This window comes from Culicoides brevitarsis, chromosome 1 (assembly GCF_036172545.1).
Source record: "Culicoides brevitarsis isolate CSIRO-B50_1 chromosome 1, AGI_CSIRO_Cbre_v1, whole genome shotgun sequence".
NCBI classification, from domain to species: Eukaryota; Metazoa; Arthropoda; class Insecta; order Diptera; family Ceratopogonidae; genus Culicoides; species Culicoides brevitarsis.
The window spans coordinates 40,638,665-40,659,039 of record NC_087085.1 but is presented as its reverse complement, the minus strand read 5'-3'; the positions used below and the strand labels follow the sequence as shown (position 1 = coordinate 40,659,039).

At 27.2% G+C, this 20,375-nt stretch overlaps 5 protein-coding genes across 6 annotated transcripts; 3 read left to right on the top strand and 2 right to left on the bottom strand.

Annotated features, from left to right (window-relative positions):
- The first annotated feature begins 283 nt into the window (after positions 1 to 283).
- On the top strand, positions 284 to 5,008 carry LOC134834039 (importin-13). The gene is made up of 8 exons (XM_063848559.1): positions 284 to 491; positions 563 to 2,416; positions 3,159 to 3,395; positions 3,455 to 3,592; positions 3,653 to 3,881; positions 4,419 to 4,574; positions 4,630 to 4,801; positions 4,867 to 5,008. Exons 1-8 carry the CDS (start codon positions 417 to 419, stop codon positions 4,973 to 4,975), a joined length of 2,970 nt encoding a protein of 989 aa, XP_063704629.1. The 5' UTR covers positions 284 to 416; the 3' UTR covers positions 4,976 to 5,008.
- A 127-nt stretch (positions 5,009 to 5,135) lies between these two features.
- LOC134834048 (peroxynitrite isomerase THAP4-like) lies at positions 5,136 to 5,769 on the bottom strand. Its single transcript, XM_063848572.1, has 2 exons — positions 5,616 to 5,769; positions 5,136 to 5,555 (listed from the first exon to the last, which is right to left on the bottom strand). The coding sequence occupies exons 1-2, from the start codon at positions 5,685 to 5,687 to the stop codon at positions 5,136 to 5,138; spliced, it is 492 nt and encodes a 163-aa protein (XP_063704642.1). The 5' UTR covers positions 5,688 to 5,769.
- An 800-nt stretch (positions 5,770 to 6,569) lies between these two features.
- Positions 6,570 to 8,255, top strand: LOC134836777 (uncharacterized). 2 transcript variants are annotated; one of them, XR_010162324.1, is made up of 4 exons: positions 6,570 to 6,778; positions 6,836 to 6,939; positions 6,998 to 7,612; positions 7,689 to 8,245. XR_010162324.1 is itself a non-coding variant. In XM_063851993.1 (2 exons), the coding sequence occupies exons 1-2, from the start codon at positions 7,577 to 7,579 to the stop codon at positions 8,226 to 8,228; spliced, it is 576 nt and encodes a 191-aa protein (XP_063708063.1). In that variant the 5' UTR covers positions 7,314 to 7,576; the 3' UTR covers positions 8,229 to 8,255. The 2 variants fall into 2 exon arrangements, 1 of the variants encoding a protein (XP_063708063.1); XM_063851993.1 differs by lacking the exons at positions 6,570 to 6,778; positions 6,836 to 6,939 and having other exon boundaries at positions 7,314 to 7,612; positions 7,689 to 8,255.
- A 3,155-nt stretch (positions 8,256 to 11,410) lies between these two features.
- LOC134837837 (homeobox protein 4-like) lies at positions 11,411 to 15,275 on the top strand. Its single transcript, XM_063853228.1, has 11 exons — positions 11,411 to 11,431; positions 11,910 to 12,054; positions 12,284 to 12,286; positions 12,668 to 12,697; positions 12,764 to 12,880; positions 13,044 to 13,046; positions 13,120 to 13,146; positions 13,472 to 13,504; positions 13,572 to 13,754; positions 13,930 to 14,016; positions 14,080 to 15,275. Exons 1-11 carry the CDS (start codon positions 11,411 to 11,413, stop codon positions 15,273 to 15,275), a joined length of 1,845 nt encoding a protein of 614 aa, XP_063709298.1.
- Positions 15,276 to 17,245: 1,970 nt separating this feature from the next.
- LOC134838384 (larval cuticle protein LCP-17) lies at positions 17,246 to 19,659 on the bottom strand. Its single transcript, XM_063853903.1, has 4 exons — positions 19,016 to 19,659; positions 18,761 to 18,895; positions 18,447 to 18,689; positions 17,246 to 17,536 (listed from the first exon to the last, which is right to left on the bottom strand). The coding sequence occupies exons 1-4, from the start codon at positions 19,034 to 19,036 to the stop codon at positions 17,372 to 17,374; spliced, it is 564 nt and encodes a 187-aa protein (XP_063709973.1). The 5' UTR covers positions 19,037 to 19,659; the 3' UTR covers positions 17,246 to 17,371.
- Between the last annotated feature and the right edge of the window lie 716 nt (positions 19,660 to 20,375).

Sequence of the window (20,375 nt, the reverse complement as noted above, 5' to 3'; positions counted from 1 at the left end):
ATTAAATTAGTACTTTATATTTAAAAATTTCTGTCAAAAGATAATTTTCATCAAATTTAAAGCTTAAAATGAAAGAAAAGCCTTCCAAAAATTCATTACAATTGATATCTTCACGATTGTACCGAAAAAATTATCAAATATGTGTCAAAAAAACTTATTCTTTAAGTTAAGTTTAAGTCAAACTTAAGAATTCGAAATTTTTACGAAAATTTAATTTGACGTCATAAATGAATGACGCCATAATAAGTACTTTTCAAAATCCAGTCACGAGCCTTCGAAAATTAACAATAACAAGTCGGAAAAAAACTTCAATTTGTCCTGCTTTTCCGATAAATTCCCCGAAAATTCGCTGCTTTTTGGGAGTTGTATTGATTTGACTCGATCCTGCGATAGCTCGTAACGTGAAAAGCTGCGCAATGGACTTGAAGAAGTTGGAAGCTTTGGAATCGGCGTGTATTGAATTCTATCGTTCAGACGGAAGAAATTCGCAGGTTTGATTTTTTTTTATTTTTTGCAAAAAATTCGAATTTCATTTAAAATTTAAAAAAAAAATTCATTTCAGGCACAATATCATGACTTACTGACACAAGCACAATGCAGCATGGAGGCTTGGTCGTTCTGTTGGGAAATGATGCAAGCCGGCAAACCGTGCGAAGTGCAATTTTTCGGTGCAACAACGCTTCACACGAAGCTCATGAAATACTGGAACGAGGTCCCGAAGGAGCTGCAAGACGATTTGAAGACAAAATTGTTGCAAGCGATTGTCACGTACGCCAACGGACCAAAACTCGTACTGAATCGCTTGTGTATCTCGCTCAGCGCTTTCGTCGTTTACACAATTCACGAATGGCCGACAGCGATACAGGACATCATGAACTTGTACTTTCCGAATATCGACAAAAATACGCAAGTTTGGATAATTTACGAGATTCTTGCGGGAATTCCGGAGATGGCGAATGCGATTCACATGTCGGTTCAACGTACGATGATCCGTGTCGAGTTGGGAAAGCAAACGCAGCTCGTTATGAAGTGCTGTGAGCAGTATATAAACACAAAAGTTGAGGCGAAACTCGATGACGATGACTTGCCCGTGTTGCAAAATACCGCAAAATGCGTCAAAGAGTGGATTATGTTCACGGGATACAGTTTAATCGAGTGTGAGAGTCTTGTCGTTGCTCTTTTGAAGCTAATTAAGCGATGTTATTGGGACACAATTACCGAAAGTGACGGCTGCATGAGTTCCGACGAGAGTGAATTGACTTCAGGCTGTTTAAAATCACTTCAATGCTTGATGAATCAACCGGATGCCCAAAAATTCTCCAATTCTGCGCTAAATTTGATGAAATTGTTCTTGCAAGCGTTGACAGACATCACCCGGAACGAATGGAAAGAGAATAATTTGAACGAGGACATTGCTTTTTCCATTTATTCGCTCTTTATTACGAGTATCGAGTGTCATTCGCGCGTCATTTTAGCTGGAATCACGAGTGACAGTGCCGAACATTACGATTTGTACGACAAATTAGTGCAAGAAATCCTCCTTTGTACAAATAAGCCCGGAATTTACCCTGTGGAAGAGTCTTGCAGCATTTTGGCGATGGGTTTTTGGTACATGTTACAAGACGAAGTGCTTTCCATGGGAAATATTACCGATAGAACGAAGTGTATTGCAGCGATTCGTCCCGTTTATGCGCATCTCGTGAAAATTTTGGTGAAAAAATCGCAACTCCCGACGGAGGAATCACGTAAAAATTGGTGCGCCGATGATTTGGAGACGTTTCGTTGCTATCGTCAAGACATCGCCGACACCCTTTTGTTCTGTCACGAAGTCCTGAACGAAGAAATGCTCACAATTCTCGGTCAAATCCTCGATGAATCACTTTTGGCATTGCAAACGAGTCTCGATAACTGGATGCAACTCGAAGCAGCGGTTCATGGATTTTGTTCGTTAGCTGCCCAAATCGAAGATGATCAAGGTTATCAAGAAATTGCAAAGTTAATGCGAGTTTTAAGCGAAATTCCGTACGAAAATCTCAATGAAAAGTTGTTGGGCACGTGTTTGGAGACAGTTGGCTCGTACAGTGAATGGTTGAAACTTTATCCGACATTTTTGCCGCCAGCGATAGAACTTTTGTTGAAAGGATTGAATTCGTCGATGTCGTCACAAGCAACGTTGGGATTGAAAGATCTCACATCCGAATGCCAATTTCAGCTGAAACCGTATTGTGAACCATTATTGGAGCAGTGTCAAAGGATTTTGCTTACGGGAACGCTTTCGAACTCGGATTCAGTGCGTTTGATGTACAGTATTGGGAAGTTGATGAGCTTGGTGCCGAATGAAAACATCACGATTTACTTGAATGCGATCGTTTCGCCGTGTTTTGAGGAGTTGCAAGCCTTGGCGCAGTCACGAGATGTAAGTTTTTATATGGAAATTGTACAAAAAAAAATTTTTCAAGAGCGAAGAATTTTTTTTTCGAGATCTAAAAATTTTTTTTAACTAAAAACTTTATATTAAGATCTAAAAATTTCATTTTGAGAACAAAAAAAAAAAAAATTTCGAGATAAAAAATATTTTTTTTCGAGATCTAAATTTTTTTTAAAACCTAAAATCTTCATTTAAAGATCTAAAAATTTCATTCCGAGAACAAAAAAATTAATTTCGAGATAAAAAATATTTTTTTAAAACCTAAAAACGTTTCGAGAACGAAAAATTTCATTTCGAGAACAAAAAAAAACCTAAAATATTTTTTTCGAGATCTAAAAATTTTTTTAAAACCTAAAAACTTTATTTTAAGACTAAAAATTTTCATTCCGAGAACAAAAAAATTAATTTCGAGATAAAAAATATTTTTTTCGAGATCTAAAAATTTTTTTAAAACCTAAAAACTTCATTTTAAGATCTAAAAATTTCATTTCGAGAACAAAAAAATTAATTTCGAGATAAAAAATATTTTTTTCGAAATCTAAAAATATTTTTAAAACCTAAAAACTTCATTTTTAGATCTAAAAATTTTATTTTGAGAACAAAAAAAATTATTTCGAAATAAAAATTATTTTTTTTCGAGATACAAAATTTTTTTAAAACTTAAAAACTTCATTTTAAGATCTAAAAAATTCATTTCGACTTTAAAAAAATCATTTTTTTCTTTTTTTAGGTCTCAAATCCCGCCCGAACTCGCACAATTTTCCGTCTCAACATGATATCAACCCTCTTTTGCTCCCTCAACACGAACAACATCAGCAACGACGAAGAGCGTCAATTCGTGCAACGTCTTCAGCGAGATCCGACAGGCGCTCCTCCCGTTCAACCAATTTTAATCGTTCTACAGCGAACGATGCCCGTATGGACTGAAATTTGTACCTTATGGATGAACGATATGCAAGTATTAGAAGTGAGTTTCCTTTAAAAAAAATATTTTCGAACATCAAATAATTTTAAAATAATTTTTAGACACTTTGTGGCGCCGTCGATCATGCTCTTGTGAATTTAATGGACGACATAAAGCCGCTTTTGCAAGATTTGTGTTGCCTCATTTTAGGAATTTTTCAAAATAATTGTGTGCCGCCTGCTATCGAGATTGCTGGAAAGGTAAAAAATAATTTTATTCTTAAAAATTTTGATAAAAAATATATTTTTTTTTAATTTTAGTGCATTATGATGTTCTGTCGAGATGAACATTTTCAAGGAACAATGCGGCATGTCTTCGCAGAGATTTTAATTCATGTATTTCGGCAATTCGATCAAACGCAAGACGGAAAATTATCAGATATTTCGGATTTATTGGAGACTTTTTACGGATTTAACACGAAAATTGTCAAGAGGATATCAGCGGCGTACGTTGATTGCAACGTTGACTGCATAAAGTTACTAAATTATGGTAAAAAAATAATTTTTTATTAATTTTTTTTAAATTCATAGCTTTATTTTAAATTTTAATTCAAGAAAAAAATTAAATAATTAAAAAAATATTTAAATTTTTTTTTAATTAAATTTTATTTTAATTTAAATTAAATTTATCAAATTAAATTTTTAAAATTATTTATTTAAATCTAAATTATTTTTTCAATAATTTTTGTTTCATGAAAAAAAAAATTTCTTCATTAAAAAATTTTCAAAAAATTTAAAAACTTAAACAAAAACTATTTTTTAACAAAAAAATAATATTTTTAAAAAAATCTATTAAAATTTAAGATTAAATTTATTTTAAAAAAATTAAAGAATATTTAAAAAAAATTAATTTAATTTTTTTAATGATGTTTTTCAACTAAAAAATTTTTAATTTTTTTTTTCTTAAAATTTATTTAATTAAATTGATTAAAATTAAATAATTATTTTATTTATTAAATTTAATTCAATTTTTAAACTTTTTTTAACAATAAAAAAAATAATTTTATTTTTTTTTTTTAATTTTTAGCTCTAAAAGGCATCATGTTACCTGAGACGGGACCAATCAAACGCTGTACCTTGTTTTTATCGACATTTACGAAGGAATCACGTTCGAATCCCGTCATGACAAACACCATCCTCGAGAAAGGAGAAGAAATTGTGAAAGTTGTTTTAATGTGTATTGGTAAGAAATGTCTTAAAAACTCAAAAAAGCTCAAAATTAATAATTTTTTCATCAGGTGGCGTGACACCAAGAACCCAAATTGACGTCTTTGGTGATATTTTTATCAGTTTGAATGCCAAATATCCGGCAGAATTTGCGACATGGCTCAAAATCCTGTCAATACCAAATTTTCCAACGGGATTAGTGAACGAACAGGACAAACAATTGTTCATGAAATCAATTTTAAAGTAAGATTTTTTGAAAAAAAAAATTTTTTAAATTAATTTTTATAATTTTTTTTTTCGATTTTTAGAGAAAAAGTGAACAAACGCCTTGTTCAGGATCACATTCGAAAGTTTGGAGCCAAATGTCGTGGCTTAATTGAGGAACACTCGTCAGGCGTTCAGCAATATATTCACTAAAAAAACTTAGTTTCACCCATTTTTTAATTAAAATTTTTCAATTTTGTGATAACATTAGCTCTTTCTGTATTTTTTTCTCTCATTTTCACACGATTTACATCGCAATATTTTTATAAGTTGTAAATTTGAGGACCCAAAATAAACGAAAAATGACAAAAATTCAATTTTTCTTCTTGTAAACGACTTCCAGGTGATTCGTGTAATCAGTTCTGCTTGTTCTCATGTCAGTATTTATCTTCAAATTTCCATCGGGCAACAATTGAATCGTTCTCCGAAGGCCCGTGACTTCAGGTTCTTTGGAAAATGACATGCGAGCGATTGTTTTAGACTCCAACGAGATCCGTTTCTCGTTCTCATCGACAGTTCCTTCCTCAAGAATTGCCAAACCAAAGTTGTGAGACACCATAAAAGCGAGATTTTGCGTTCCCGGATTGATGCGCAGGAAGCCGCTCTCGAAATGCATCGGTTTATTGGTCTCTGGATGGTAGGATTTGCTCGAATAATTCAGCAAAGGTTGACCAATCGAGTCAAAAACGAGAGTTTCGTTGTACGAAAAGTCAGAAATTGTCGGATAATGACCCTGAAAGTGAAGAAAAATTTAGAATTTTATGGATTTTTGAATAAAAAGCAAGAGTTTTACTTTAGCTTCTGTTGCTTCCCATGTTCCAATGAGAAATTTTATGGGTTCAATAGCAGGATTTATCACAGACATCGTTTTTAGTCTTTAATTTTATATTTTTAGGCGATTTTCATGTCTTTCAATCTTCGACTGAATTTTTAATCCAAGTTGCAAGTATTTTTGTACAATTTAAATTGATATGAGACTTATTTTTCTCCGAGTTTCAAGTTTCTTGTGAAATTTTTGTTTAAAATTTTTCAGTAAAATTATAAAAAAAATATTTTTAAATTAATTTTAAGTTAAATTTAGCAAAAAAAAAATTAAAAAAAATTATTAAATTATTAAAACTTATTAAATTTTTTTATTTATATAACTTAAATTTTATTAATTTTTATTTATTAATTTTTTTGTTAAATTAATGTAAATTTAATTTAAATAAAAATACGAAAAAAATTAAATTGCAATAGGTATATGAAATAAATATAAAATTAAGGAAATTAATAAAATTTTTATTCGATTTTTTTGCAATACTTATTATTTTAAACAAAATTTAAAAATAATTAAAAAAAAATTAATAAAATGATTTTTCTTTTCTCTTAAATTAAGAAATTTGTAATAAATAAAATAAAAATATTAAAAAAATTTTTAATTTATTTATTTTAAAAATTAATAAAAAATTAATAAAAAATTAAAACAAAAAAAAAAAAAAAAAAAAAATTAAAAAAAAATTAAAAATAATTAAATAAATTTTTTTAACAAAAAAATTAAGTAAGAAATAATTTTTAAAATATTTTTTTTTCATTAAAAAATCGAAATAAAATAAAATTTTAAAATTTATTTAAATAAAAATATTTTATAAAATTATTAATAATTAAATTTTATAATTTTATTTAAATAAAATAGACACTCTAATCACTTACACTTGCATAAAATTGATATTTTTTAAAAGAAATATTGTCTCATTAGAAGAAGTTTACTTAGTTTTGATTTAATTGTGCACGTGTTTTGACTGTTTTTGTGTATTTTTGTCCTAAAATATCTTTAAATGTAATTTTTTCACTAAAAAAAGTGAAATTTTTTCTCAAAAATTTTTTTTCTTTAAATTTTTTTCATCATGAGCGTTCAAGAGCCTGAAAAACTCCTTAAATGTCCTTACAATCCATGTCATCAAATCCGAGTTTCACGTAAATAAAATTTTATCTTCTTAAATTTACCTTTTTATCATAAAAATATCATTTCAGGCTTCCAACGTCACATTTACAAGTGTGCTCGCCAACATCCGCATATTGAATTAGAGCAATGCCCTTACGATATTTCCCATTTTTTGGACCCGCATGAGATGAAGGTAACTTTTTTTTTCACTAAAAAATATTTTTTTATTGAAATTTTTCCAAAAATTTTAGCTTCATAAGCAAACTTGTCCTGAAAAATGGAAATTTGACAAATATTTGCTCGAATTTCGTCCTTCTACGAGCGACAACAAGGAAAATTTTCCAAAAGTCAAACTTCCCGAGGTCAAATATGAGGAGAGTTGGGATCATTACAACGTCAAAACGTACGATCCGGAAGAACATTGCACGGAAAATCCAATAATTCGTTCGTGTCACGGAAAAACTAAGAAGGAACGTCGCGAGTTTTATGAAAAGGAGAATGAACGCATCACGGAAATCGAGAAAACTCTTCCTCGTTAATGTTTGAAAAGACAAAAAATGTCTTTAAAATGATTTTTTTGACTGTCTAAATTTTTTTTTGTTCTAAAAATATGATTTAAAATGAAAAATTGCCTTGAAGGCATGAAAATTTAACGTAAAATAATAAAAACTTGAACTTGAAAATGATTTTTTGTTAAATTTTTATAGTAAAAAATTAATTGAGGCACGAAACAATGCCCATTGTCAATTTTTTTGATAAAATTTCATTGACTTTGAATTAAATTTATTAATTTTCTCGCATTTAACTTTCGATTTTCAACTAAAACGGTCATGAAAATAATTTTTCTTTTGTTTGTCGTTGGTTTGGTAAGAAATTTTCTTCAAATTTACCCAAAAATCTCTTAAAAATTTAAAAAAAATATTTTTTTTCTTTTAAAATTAGTCAACGGCTCAAGCACAATTCGCGACGACATTTTTCAATCCAACTTCAACGAGTACCTCCATCAACTCCGATGTCGATCCCGATATTTTTACGACATTTTTTGACGTTACGACATGCGATGAGCAAACAGACTTGGCTTTAGGAGATATTTTGATGACAATGTTCTCGACAGCAGCAATGAATGGCGATCCAAACACGGGAAATCTAGGAATTAATCCCGGAGGCACTTTTTATAACACGGCAACTGGAGGAAATAACCAAGGAGGAGTTTTGTACAATACCGCGAACCCCTACTCGGGATATGGTTTGGGAAATTTCGCTTTTCCGCAGGTAAATTTACTACAAGGACGTCTCGGATACAGCAATAACGGGTATCAAGGTCAAGTTCAGAACAGAAATTATAGAGGAAATTACGGAAAAAATTACGATTACTACGGATTTGGAAGCGGCGTGATGTTTAATCAGCCTGGAAGGAGAGTTGGATCGAGTGTTTCGAATAATTTTAAGCCGAATGCTCCGTTTTATTGGTATTTTGCTTGAAATTGTTGATTTTTTCTTGGAGATGAATAAATGTTACATGAAAAAATTTTATAAGTTTTTTTTTTGAAGAATAATTTTTGGTTTTTGAAAAATTTTCAGAAAAAAAAAAACAAAAAAATTATTTTTTCTGATTTTTTAAAAATAAAAAAAAATATTTTTTCACTAAATTATTTTTTTTACTTTTTTGATTGAATTGTTAAAAAAAAATTTAATAATATTTTTTTTTTTGTTTTTTTTTTAATGTTTTTAAAATATTTTATTTCATATTTTTTTTTAAATAATAAAAAAATTTAAAATTCAAAAATATTTTTTTTTATTTAATTTCTAAAGATGATTTTTTATTAAAAAAATTTTGCTTAAAAAAATATTTGAAATATTAAAAAAATTAAATTTAAAATTATTTTTTAATTTTTTTAATTCAAAAAAAATATTTTACCCAAAAAATCTTTGAAAATTAAATAATATAAAATTTCTTTAAAATTTATATTAGAAAAAAATTATTTTTTTTTAGTCGAAAAGATTAAAATTTATTCGTAAAATGCAGAAAAAATCAAATTATTTTAAATTTTCATTCAATAAAGTCGATTAATTTTCAAAAAAAATCCTTCATTGTTGATGTTTATTGCCCGTAACTCAATTTTTTAGTCAAATCCTGTGATCATTAACCTTTTTCTGCCTTAAAATTGCATTCCAAAGTCCTATTTAACACAAAGAAATTTAAAATTTTGCATTAGAAGTTGCCAATTTCTTGTTCAAGCATCAACATGAAGACCCAAATATTTTTCATTTTGTTCCAAATTCTTTCTACAATTCTTTTGGTTGCGGTAAAATTTACTTTTTTACTAATTTTTTACGATTTTTAATAAAATTTTGATTTTTTTCATTAAAAAGGTACCAAATGCTTCAACTCTTCCTGCTCCCCAACGTAATTGCGGAAGTGCAACAACAAATCCTGATGTCGAAATTTTGGGTTCTCAAAGACAATCGCAGAGACAACGTGCGAACAGAACTCGTCGCACACGAAGTCCTCGTCAATAAATGACAAATTTTAAATTTTTGATTGAATAAAATCAAAATTTAACGAAAAATTTAACAAAAAACGAAATTTATTGAAAATTTTTTAATTAAAAATCTTCTGCATCGTCACTTGTTTCTTCGCCGCTTTCAGTTACTTGTTCGCCCGAATCTGTCGTCGGTTTCTTCGTTGTGTGCTTTTGAGTTGGTCTCGTTGGCGGCTTGAAAAACGGATTTTGCGGATTAAAAAATGGATTATTCAAATAAAGGGTGTTCCGATAAGCCCATTCAGCTCTCGCAATTGCTTCAGGCGACCATTGACTGAATTGCGGTTGTGCCGGAATTTGTTGAAATACCAAAGGGGGTTGAGCTAATGGAGGCGCTGGCGGCGGATAAAACAAAGAATTTGAATTCTAAAAGAAAATTTTTAATAAAAAAATTAAAAATAAAAAAAAAATAAAATTTACTTGAGCAAAAGTAACAATTAAAAACGTTGCGATCGTGAAAAAATGCATTTTATGACTGTTAAATGCCCGTTTAACGGATTGTTTGTGTCGATGGTTTCAACAGAAGATGAGCACTAAATTAATTTATTCGCTGTATGGTCCTTTGTTGATCGAATCTCAGCTGGTTAGAGAGAACAATGCGCGTCGATTTTCTGTGAGAATGTCGATTAGAAGCTCATTTAAATTGTAAATTCGATTAAAATCACACGTGTCTCAAGGTCTTTTTTGTGATTGCTCATCAATATAAATTATTGTGATTAAAGAAGATTTTTTCTTACGTCAATAAACTTTCTTTTTAATTAAAAAATTTTTGAAATTTTTTAAAAAATTTTTGTTTAAAATTTATTTTACGAAAAAATTATTTATTAAAAAAAATTAACATTTAATTTAAATTATAAAATAAATTTTAATTAAAAAATTATTTAAAATATTTAAATTTTTAAAAATTAAATTAATTTAATAAATTTAATTAAATTTAATTATAATTAAATTTTTTTTTTATAATTTTTTATGAAAATTTTTATTTTTAATATTTTTAAATATTTAATTTGTAATAAAAATTAATTATTTATGCAATTTATTCAAAAAATAATATTTTTTGTACTTTTTACTTGTTCTTTCAAATTTATAAAATAATTTTTTAATAAAAAATAAATATTTTTTTTATTTAAATTAAATTATTTAATTTCAAATTTTAAAAATTAGTTTTTAATAAAAAGTAATTCAAATCAAATTATATTATATTTATTTAATTAATTTTTCAAATAAGAAAAATCAACCGATCGATTATTTTATAAAATTTAATAATTTAAATTTTTTTTTCTATGAAATAATTCAAATAATTTATGGTCATTGTTCTCCTTTTTTTACAAAAAAAAATTCACCGTAACCTTGTCTCCATTCACCCGTTTTTTCAGTTAAAAATTTTCATTTAATCTCCATTTTAATGAAAAATAATTTTAAATCCGTCAGTCTCTGAAATTCCATCCAACGATGAGGACTTTTTCGTTAATTTTATTAATTTTGTGCATTTTTCAAGTGCATGTAAGTACAAAGAAAAAAAAATCAATTTCATCCTCATTCAACTTTTCATTGCTTTTTTCTCTGGTTTTAGGGCTTTTTCTTCAACGACTTTTTCGGGGCTTTGCGTGTTACCACAACCACAACGACAGTCAGACCATCAACTTGCACAAATTGCTTCGTAAACTTTTTCAGTGCACCCGCTTCTGGTTCAACGGGACGATCACAATCTTATTCGAGTGGTTTTGGGAATTTCTTTTCTTGTCCAACGACACCGCAATCGAGTTACTATCGAGACATTGATCGTTTGCGAAACGGTGAAATGCCGATGAATCAATTTTGCTCGAGTTACTGTTCGTGTTCGGGCAGAGGCTAATCTTTGTTTGACATTTCTTTAAAAATAAATTTAAAAAAAAAATAAATATTTGTTTTTTTTTGCAGTCTCAAGATTACAATTATGCTTATGAAAACGACGATGATTATTACGATTATTACGAAATTAATATCGATCTTGATGGCATGTATGGTGAGGTCTCGTATTTACTTTTAAAAATTTCATGACAATTGGATTTTTTTTTTAAATATTTTATTTATTTATTTTTTTGGGGAATTTCATGTTTTATCGTGTCATAAACCGAATGAATGGAATCTCCAGACGACGAGGTAAATAAGAAAAGATAAAATTTTATTTGATCGTTATCGTCACCAAACATTTACTATTTAAAAAAGCAAAAAAAAAAAGATGAAAAAAATTAATTGATAAAAAAAAGTTTAAAAAAATCAAAACAATGAGATATTGTTTCGTGACCTTTACAATGACAAAAATTTATGAAGTGAAAAATTAATTGGGATTATTGTTTAGAGTAAATTTCGGAGTCAGTCTCGACTCTTTCAGTGTATCATGATGATAACGATCCTTATTTATCTTTTTATTTTTTCGACACTTCAGTTGGTAAGGTTGATTTCTTAATTTTTTTATATCTTAGTATTTATTTAAAATTATTTTAACTATTATTTAAATAAAACTAATTATTTTATTAAAAAATTAATTTATTTTAATTAGACTAAATAATTTTATTTAAATAATTAAAAATAATCTAAATATTACTTTAATTATCAATTTTATTTTTTATCAATTTAGGACGGATCAGCTGATTATAATTATGGAGAATATGGGGATTACGGAGGTTATGATGATTATGAAGGATATGACGACTATGAAGGTTACGATGATTATCAAGAATATGGCGACGATGGGGGAGACGACTATGGAGGATATGAATATGGTAAGTTTTTTTTTATAAATCTTTAATTAAAAAATATTAAAGAAATGTTAAATAAAAAATATATTGAAAAAATATATTTTAATTGAAATACTGATTTTAATTCTCTGAAATTTTTAATTAAAGCATTTATAAAAAAAAATAAAAAAAAAATTTTTTAATTTTAATTAATTTTTAAGATTTTTTGTTTTTTTCAATATTAATTTTCTTTTTTTTTTTATTTTTTTTTCAGAATGTAAGTCACTCTTTTTTTTAGCTATTTAGCTTGTGCTAATTATAATTTTATTAATTATATTTAAAATTTCCACGTTACATCAAATATAGATCGAGATAGCAGCGATTATTATGCAGGTAAAATGCATTTTGATTTTTATCTTTTAATTAATTAATGCTAATTGTGTAATTATTTTTTTTCTAGATGATTATAATACTGAATATGTAAGAAAATTAATGTTAATTAATTGAAATATTTTTTTAAATAATTATTTTTTGTCAATTTTTAAAAGGATTATTATGATTTTGATGCACCTGACGAGTATTATTACTATGGTTCGTAATTTAATAAAGATTTTTATTTATTTTTTATTATTTTTTTAAAATTGTATTTAATTTTTAGACTATGGAAACGAAGATTATGAATACGATTGTAAGTAAATTAATTATTATTTTTTTTTTAATTGCTAAATAAAATGCATTTTAATTATTATTTTAGACGGAAGCTATGAATATTACGATTACGGAGAGGAAGACGACTATAATGAAGGAGGAGAAGATTATGGAGGATATGACGACTACTCTGAAGATGACAATGGAGGAGAATATGAATATGGTAAGTTTTTTCTTATTTTTGAAAATTACTGAAATCGATATTTTTATAAGAAATCGTACTAAAGTTTTCTTTAAAATATTTTTATTATTTTATTTTAATTTTATTTTTACTCTATAATATTTTTAAATAATTTTTTTAAATTTAATTTTATTAATTTTTTCAGAATGTAAGTAACTTTTTCAAAATAAAAAAAAAATTATAATTAAAAATTCAAAATCTTTTCGATGCATCAATTGTAGATCGGGACAGCAGCGATTACTATGCAGGTAAAAAAATTTTTACCATTTAATTAATTTATATTAATTTTATATTTTGTTTATTTATTTATTTTTTATACAGATGACTACAGTACTGAATACGTAAGGAAATATTTTTTTTTTGATAATTTTTAATGAAATAAATTAATATTTGGCTCCGTTACATGTAACAGGATTATTACGATTTAGATGCCCCTGACGAGTATTATTACTATGGTTTGTAATTTTTAAATATTTTTATTTTTTTTTATTTTTAATAAATTTATTGATTGAATTTAATTTTTATCAAAACAAAAAAAAATAAATTAAATACAAATATTTTTTTTATTTTTAGACTATGGCTCTTATGAAGATTATGAATACGATTGTAAGTAAATTATTTTTTTTTTTAATTTATCAGTTTTATTTAATTTTTTTTAATAACTTTATTTTAGATGGCAGCTATGAATATGGAGACTACGATTATGGAGACTATGAAGGATATGACGACTATGAAAGTAATGAAGACAATGAGGATTATAATGACGGAGGAGATGATTATAACGATTATGAAGATTCTTACGAAGGAGGATATGATGATTATGACGAAGAATATGAAGATCCTCCAGAAGAACCAAGTAATTTTTTTTTATTTTTCTTTATTTAAAATTTATTTTATTTTTTTTAATATTTTTTTTTTGTTAATAAAAAAATTATTTTTTTTTAAAATTTAATTTAAAAATTCTTATTTTAATTAATTTTGTTTTTTTATTTGTAATTATTTTTTAATTAATTAATTATTTATTTTTTTAGGTACAACAACTCGAACTTTTACAACGACAACGTCAACGGAATCTCCAAGAACAACAACTTATTTCTTCACATCTCCAACGTCAACACGTGAGTTTTTTCAGAATTTTAATATTTTTTTTTATTTTTTCATTAAAATTTTTTTTTTCATAGCGCATTATGGACAAACACGAAATCATTATCTAACGTCAATGGCTCCTATTGTCATCACGAATCAACCAGCGATCATCAATTCAACGACAATTATCAATAATTATCAAAATTATTTCGTTATCCAGCCAGTTATTAATCAGACGACAGTTGTTAATAATTATTACACAAATTATTTCGGAATGACGTCATTAAATGGATTTGGTAACTTTTTCAGTGCTCCAATCAGTAATAATGGATACTCAAGTTCGAATGGAAATTCACAACAAAGCTCGATGAATGGATTTAATGGATTTTTCTCGACGCCGCAGATTAAACCTGTGTCTCCATTTTCAAACTTTTTCGGAAATTCAGGATTTTCTCAAGCAATTTCGCCTCTGAGCAACTTTAATGGCTTCTTTTCGACGCCTCAGCAGCAAAAACCGAAGCCTGTGAATTCTTTTTCGCCTCTAACGAGCTTCAATAGCTTCTTTTCAACGCCTCAGCAGCAAAAACCGACGCCCGTAAACAACGGATTCTCAAATTTCTTTGGAAATTCTGGATTTTCTTCGTCATATCAACCTCTGAACAACTTCAATTCCTTCTTTTCGGTCCCGCAACAACCGCAAAAACCCGTCAACAGTGGATTTTCAAACTTTTTCGGATGCTCGTTAACTTCTCAGCCAACAAACAATGCCTTCAACTCCTTCTTCAACGTTCCTTCAACCCCCAAACCGATACCTGCCTTCAACAATTTCTTCACAAACCCCACGCCCGCCAAACCTTCCACGAATTTTTCAAACTTTTTCACTTCGCCATCACGCCAACAGCCCGCAACTAACAACTTTTCATCATTTTTCAACAATGCCAACAATGTAAATACGCACTTTTCTAATTTCTTTTCGCCGACAAGCCCGACGCGCGGAAACGTAAATTACTTATCGCCAATTTCCTTCAATAACTTCTTTAATATTAACATAAATTACGGCGATAATGCCGGAATGACGACAATCGCGCCAACAACTAATCACGTGACGTCGACAAAAGGCAAAAAAGTCGTCATAAATCTCTTCGGGAACATTAACAAGCTCATGGAAAATGGAGTTTTGTTGGAAAAAATTTCCGCTTCGGGTAAAAATATCACGGATTATAAATCGTTGGCGGATTTATTCACGATTGTTAATATTAATGGAACAACTGCGTATCAAATTAAATTATAAAAAAATAATTCGCGACAAATTTTTCTAAAAAAAAAATGAAAATAATTCGTAAAATTAATTTAATATTTTTTTGTGAATTAATTTTAATTTTTTTCCGGTTCTTTCGATTACAGGTTCAAGTTCTCTCGAATATTTGGCAACAAATTAATAAATTTTTCAGTCCGTGTACAAGATGTTGACGCGAAAAAATGCTTAAAAGTTGAAAATGTTAATAAAGTTCATTTAAAAATGAAAAATTAAAAAAAGAGTTTTAAAAAATTCTTATAAAATTTATTTTTTTTTTTTATTATTTTTAAATTAAAAAAAATATATCTTAACAATAACTAATAAAATTTCTTCAATCGAAACCAAGCATTTTCGTTCAATTTTTTTTCTAATTTAAAATATACCTAACGATAATATAAAATAATAAAATTTTTCAAAGTTTAATTTTTGATCATTTTTTTTTATTTAATTTTTACTTTTTAATTTTTATTTTAATTTTTTTATTTTATTTTTTTTTTAAATTTTATTTTTATTTTAATATATTTTTATTTTATTATTATTTATTTTTAATTATTTTTAAATTCTATTTTTTTTATATTTTTTATATATTTTTTTAAAATTTAATTCTTTTTTTATATTTTTAAATTATTTTTATTATTTTTAAATTCTATTTTTTTATATTTTTTTGAAATTTAAATAAAAAAAAAAATATAAACCTTTGAAAATCAATCATTAACGTCTCCGTAACTCATCTTTCGGCATAGAAGTCGAAATTTCAGGTTTTTTTTCGTCTTTTTCCACAACTATTTCGTACTCAAACCTTTTCGAATCAATTTCCTTCTTAGCAGTTCCTGAAGTTGACGGTATTGCTTCCGGTGCACATTCAATATTCGATGTATTTGGATCCGCCGCGTCATTTGGATCAACAAAAGTCAATCTGCCATTAGATCTCTTGACGGCTTCCATGTGACGTAGAAGCGAATCTGTGCACGCAAATTGTCTCGAGCACTCGGGACAACTCAAACGATGACCATCAAGTCGCCATAAATCGTTTTGCGGACCATCAAGCTCGTACGGGACATCCGAATTGTAGCGCATTGTAACATTTCGTGAAGGAAGCTCCGTGGCAAGATCTGGAGTTCGACCGGGATGAATCATCTGGTATAAACGGGTCCAATCGAGATCGATGTGCATCATTTGGAGATGATACCAATAGAATCCTTGCATGAAATCGGAAATTTCACTGCCGCCAACAGCATCTGGTAGCACCGGATGACGGTTGAAATTACGTAAAACGCTGCGAACGGCAAATTCCCAATAAGAGCCTCGTCCTGTGTAGAGCGGATCGTTCCGTTGATCGCCCAGAGGGAAAGTTGGCGGAGGAAGAGTTGTTGTTGCTGCCTTCGTAAAAGTTACGAAACTTGCAAAAATTACAAAAAATATGATTTTCATGTTTTTTTTTTGCTTTACGACTTGAACAGATGTCGAATTCTGAATGAATTTTGTCGGTAAATTTTCGACGTTTATATTCAAAATTTGACAATGGTTCAATGGTGCACAAATAAATATTTGATAAAATTTATTTCCAATGAAAAATAAATATTTGAAGAGAAATTGATCAATATTGATAAAATTCTTGATTTTTATCAATTCAGAAGTGAATTTTATATTTGCCAGTTTAAATAAAAAAAAAATTCAAATATTTATGAATTTTTTTGCCAGCAATAAAAACTGATTTTCAGAATTGAATAATGCTAAAAAAATTAACAGTCGATATTATTATTCAAAAAAAAAAATCATTTGTCATCGTTGGAAATTTTTTTTCTTGGTATCTTAATTTTTTAAATTTGACTTGGCAACAGAAAATTTCTCATGGAATAAAATGCCCTTTGACCGAAATTTAAATTGCGCGTGTCACTATTGATTTAATGATAAAATTCTTAAGAACGCGAACAAATCAAATATTCCTTCATATTTAACTGCATAAAAATTCGTATTTAAAAATTTTTATTTTATTTTATAAAAAATAATATTTACAAAAAATTCGTTTAAAATTGAGTATTTCAGTAATTTCAAGTCATTAAAAGTTATTTTGAAAGTTCCGCGAGTTTCTAATATTCTTCGTGTTCATTTCGAATTGACGTCGCTTCGAAAGCAAGTCGTTCAGCTTCTCTCTCAGCACCTAATTTAGCATGTTCGGCAGCAATTTTAGCAAAAAGATCCAAATGTTTTTGCTCGGCACGTTCGACGGCGGCACTTTTTTTCGGGCCTGCAGTCTGTGATAAGAAAAAAAATGAAAAAAAAATATTTTTAGAAAATTATTTGAAAGTGATAATTGTTTCTTGATTATTTTTTTTGCGCAGAATTTTTTTTTAAGTCTTATCGAAAAAAAAAAACAGAAATAATTATAAAATAAATAAAAATTTAAATATAAATTATTAAAAATTTAATATAAATTAATTAAAAATAAATTAATATAAATATTTTAATAAAAATTAAAAAAAAAATAATTAAACTATGAAAATTAATTTAATTTGCTAAAATTAATATTTTACAAATTCAAAAAATTTTTTAAAAAATTAAATTAAATAGTAACAAAAATTATATTTAAATATTTAAACAATTACAAAATTATTTAAATAATTTTTTTTAAATTTTAAATAATCAATATTATTTTTTTTCAACTTGAAGGTTTCAAAAAATAAAATTTCTTAATATTTTTATTTATTTATTTTATTTTATTTTTATCGTAATGAAATTAAAAAGAATTTTTATCTTGAAAAATTAAATAAATCTACAAATTTAATAAAATTACAAAAATTGAATTTTCACATGGAAAATTGAAAAATATAAAAAATATAAATATTTTTAAATTATTTAAAAAAAGGTATTTGCTTTAATTTTTTCTTTTCGTATTTTTTTAAAGAAATATTGAATAAATTTAAAAAATTGAATTTTATCAAATGAATTTGAATTTAAATAAAATTTAATTAATTTATTTTTTTTAATTTAATTTTAATTTTTTTTATTTTATTTTTTATTTAAAAAAAAGTTTAAAAATTATTAAAAATCAAATTAGTTTTATAATAAAATATTTTAAAATAAAATTAATTTCTCAAATCGAAAAAATATTCAAGAAAAATATTTTGAGATTTTTTTTAGGTAAGAAAAATTAAATTAACTCACCGGCAAATGAGGATTAGCATGCGACTCAGCAATCTTACTATACAATTGATGATGACGATCCGCAGCTAATTTAACGGCAACCGTATCTTCTGGCGCCTTCAATTCATGCGAAAGTTTCGGATAAAACCCATATTCGTCGGCAACATATTCAACAACGCGCACTTGTTGCTTCGGATCAACATACGAAAAGGCACCTTTGACAGTTCCCGCGCCATCTCCAACTTCAACGTGCGTGCGATCGACCTGTAAGCAAATTTATTTAAATTAGAAACGAACATTTTCTCATCAATTAGCAACGCAAACAATTCACTTACATGACCAGGAAATCTTCCTGCTGAATATCCAAACTCGTATGGCCTTGGAGGGTAATTAACGGTCGTCGTTGAATATTCATCGTGACTTAAATGGGAAACATCTCCGTTAGTTACGGCGATCAAAACAGCTGAAAACTGGAAAAAAAGAAGTTTTTATGTTTTGATGAGTCATTTTTTGATTTTTTTTTTAGAAAGGAATGACATTGAAAAAATTTTTCTAATGGAAATTTTTTAAATTTTAAATATTTTTCTTACCAATATTCCGTAAAATTTCATTTTTTTAAATTTTTTTCTATTTTTTCGTAATTTTAGTTAAACACTTGAACGAGGTATGATGCAATAAATTATCAAATTATGAGCAGAAATTCGTGTGTTCACCATAAAACGTAAAAACAACAACTAATCCGAAAAAGCTGCATGTCTTAAATATACCATGCCGAACCTCAAATCAACACAAATACACACGAAACATTTTTTTTCTTCTTGGAATCATATGACAAGTGAGTAAAATGCAAATTTTTTCCAACACCATCACGTTTTTTATTCAAAAAAAAAATTTTTTTGTTTTTTAGGTTTCGGTATGAGAAAAAATAAACAATCTCCATTCAGCACGATAACAAGAAGCGAATGATCTGTTTTCGGTCAATCTCTTCCATTGTTAAAAAATTTTTTTTCGCTCTCTTCGCGTCTTTACGGTAAACACGGCAAAATGCAACTATTGCACGCTGGATGCCAAGAATTGCAGTTACCCGTATAGAATCGGTGCTGGCTTGACCCACAAGACAAGTAACAGTAGATGTTGCTCTTTTTCGCGCATAGATTTCATGTCAAGGTAGAATTGCTAGTTTTGCGTGCAAAAGTACATTTATTCGCAAAAATGTCTCTCACAACTACACACGAGATTTTTATAGCGAAAAAAACGAGTTTTTTCTCGTGCGTAGATGTTTTTTTTTTATTTCTAGAGATTACTGCGATGCTGAGTTATCATTTAATTTGTTGTTGAGGTGCGACACACGAGAGACGACAAAATTAATGTCGTAGCGATGATGTAAGCGTTTTCGTCAGTTTGTAGTATTTTGTGATGTCATGTCGGGTAGTTTCGGTTTGTTTTGATTGCCGATGGTTGGTTGTGTTGGTTTTCACATGTTTGTGAGGGAAAAAGGGGGCAGAACAGGTATTTATTTGCAGAAATTAAAGTAAAAATAATTTTTTGAACGTTTTGGCTTGAAAATTATGAGAAATTATTTTTTAATTTAATTTTAATTTAATTTAATTTAATTTTTTTATTTATTTTAATTTTTTTAATAAATAGTAAAATTTTAATTTAAAAAATTTAAAATTATTTAAAATTAAATTTTTATTAATTTTCATTAATTTTTAAAATTATTTATCATTTTTTTTCTTTAGTTTTTTTTTAATTATTTGATTCGTTAAATAATTATAATTATTTAACTAAATTTAAAAAAAAACAAAAAGTAAAAAAATTGATAAAATTTTTAAAAATTATGAAAATCTTACTTTTTACTATTTTTAAAATTTATTTTAAAATTAAATTTTAAAATAAAAATTTTGTCTATTTATTAAAAACAAAAAATAATTTTCATTAAAATATGGT